Genomic DNA, 1,814 nt, shown 5'->3' with positions numbered 1-1,814 from the left:
GGGTAAAGAAAGCGAGTTTTACCTAAGAAACGACAAAGGCTGTCTGGGATTTCGCTCCTCAGGATCCTGATGACCAAGGTGGAGGCGAAGGAGAGCAACTGCGCTGACAGCATACACATGAGAGGGCAATTACTCTCCTTCCCCCTTAGTTCGGCGACGCTGACGTACACGATAAGCGAAACGGCTAGAAAAACAGACGACACGGATAAAAGTAGTGGATCCAGCACGTAAAACTTCCACCAGCATTTGTAGAGTCTGCAGAGCCATACATACTTTGGTTCTCCTTGAGTGAGGTTGTAAAAGCAGTCAGCGATGCAGTACTCATCTTTCGAATGATTGGAGGCCCCCTCGCCAAATAAGAGCAAGTCTCCACTCGGCTGCACGGAGAAGTTAGTGAACTGAGTCATTCCCTGCGCATACCCGCAGTCAGGATATGCTCCCTCTTCGCAGCACGCCCTAGATGTTTGTGCTTCTCCAAGACAGACTGGAGCCAACTTCATAATCAAAAGGAGAGATATATTCCCGAGCCACGACCAGCGGTGTCTTCCTTGCATCACGGCTAGAGAGAAGTGAACTTCGAAAGTCATCAACAAAAGTCTGATGAATGATACAACAGCAACTTCGTAGGTGTCGTTATTGCCATGTCTGAGGAAAGAAACAGAGATATTTCAAGGATCCATAACCACACATGCAAGCACACATGCAAAGGATCTAAATTGATATGGTTTAATAATCCAATTATGAACACAAATAAACCCGCGTATCATGGAAGGGGACTTCCTTTTTTGCCTGCTTGGATTTTATCAATGACTTCATTTTGGGGATTTCAGATTTGGTAGTTCCACTATAATCCCATTGTTTGGACACCATATTGAAAAGTGTATCGGAAAGACGGAAAACTTGTAAAAGTTTTCCACATTATTTACCACATCATCTTCTTCATACCTTGGATATCAACGCAGCTGGATTTTCACAGTGAGCGGTGACGTACTTTTTGGTTAAGTAAACGTAATGACTGAATTATTGTGTAATATTTCGTAGGTATTAATTCTTAAACTGTCGTAGTAAAGTAAATTGAAATGGAATTGAAATTGAAAAAGCCATTCCCTGTGTATTTATGCACATACATCTTACGCAGAAATCAAAACACGGCTATCCTTCGTGTTCAAAACTATATGCTTTCGGACGCAATGAAAGAAACGATTTGCTACATATATAAACGCCTTCTTTTTAAATAGCGGTTTCAACTTTTTTGACATCTGTATGTTTACATGTATTTAGTGCTTCTACAATATTCTGTTCATTAGTTTTCTTGCAAACGAATAAAGCATAATATCGGCTTTTACTTGTACTGAACTATCATACCAACTTCGTCCACTCAAGCGCTGTAAGCTGAGTTGTAAAGATACTTCACTGACAGTACCACTTAGGTGTTACATGGGTAGTATTTATGTGCTCCACGCAGCTGTATATTGTACACCAGTGTTTGAGTGTAATTGGAAAATCTGTATTATTTTGATAGGTAAGACTATGACCCCTGGCAATCATGCAGTGTAGGAATGCGGCACTAAAAGTTTCTTTTTTTTATCAAGAAAGTAATTGTTATTTCTTTTTTTATATATAAACTGGATGTTAATATTTGAAACAAATAAGAACTCTTCAGCAATGCTTCGACCAGTGGGCCTCTTGGCTTTTATTAAGTGAAGTGACTAAGTTTTCTGCGACTCTTTAAGCTAACGTTTTTTTATTCATTTTAAGAATTAGCATATGAACATCTAGCTATCAAAACTGAATAACTGATACAGTGTCATAAC

The 1,814-nt window shown here is 39.6% G+C and overlaps 1 protein-coding gene across 1 annotated transcript in view; it reads right to left on the bottom strand.

Moving 5' to 3' along the window:
- LOC119593161 (probable G-protein coupled receptor Mth-like 1) overlaps window positions 1-1,814 on the bottom strand; it is a gene marked incomplete in the record, with an annotated part of 94,905 nt that overhangs the window by 12,141 nt on the left and 80,950 nt on the right. Inside the window, 1 exon segment of the mRNA XM_037942129.1 lies at window positions 23-645. Coding sequence (XP_037798057.1) covers window positions 23-645 — 623 coding nt within the window.

Source organism: Penaeus monodon, chromosome 31 (genome assembly GCF_015228065.2).
Source record: "Penaeus monodon isolate SGIC_2016 chromosome 31, NSTDA_Pmon_1, whole genome shotgun sequence".
Lineage (NCBI taxonomy): Eukaryota > Metazoa > Arthropoda > Malacostraca > Decapoda > Penaeidae > Penaeus > Penaeus monodon.
Note: the sequence above shows the minus strand (reverse complement) of the source record. Positions and strands in the feature narration are given on the sequence as shown.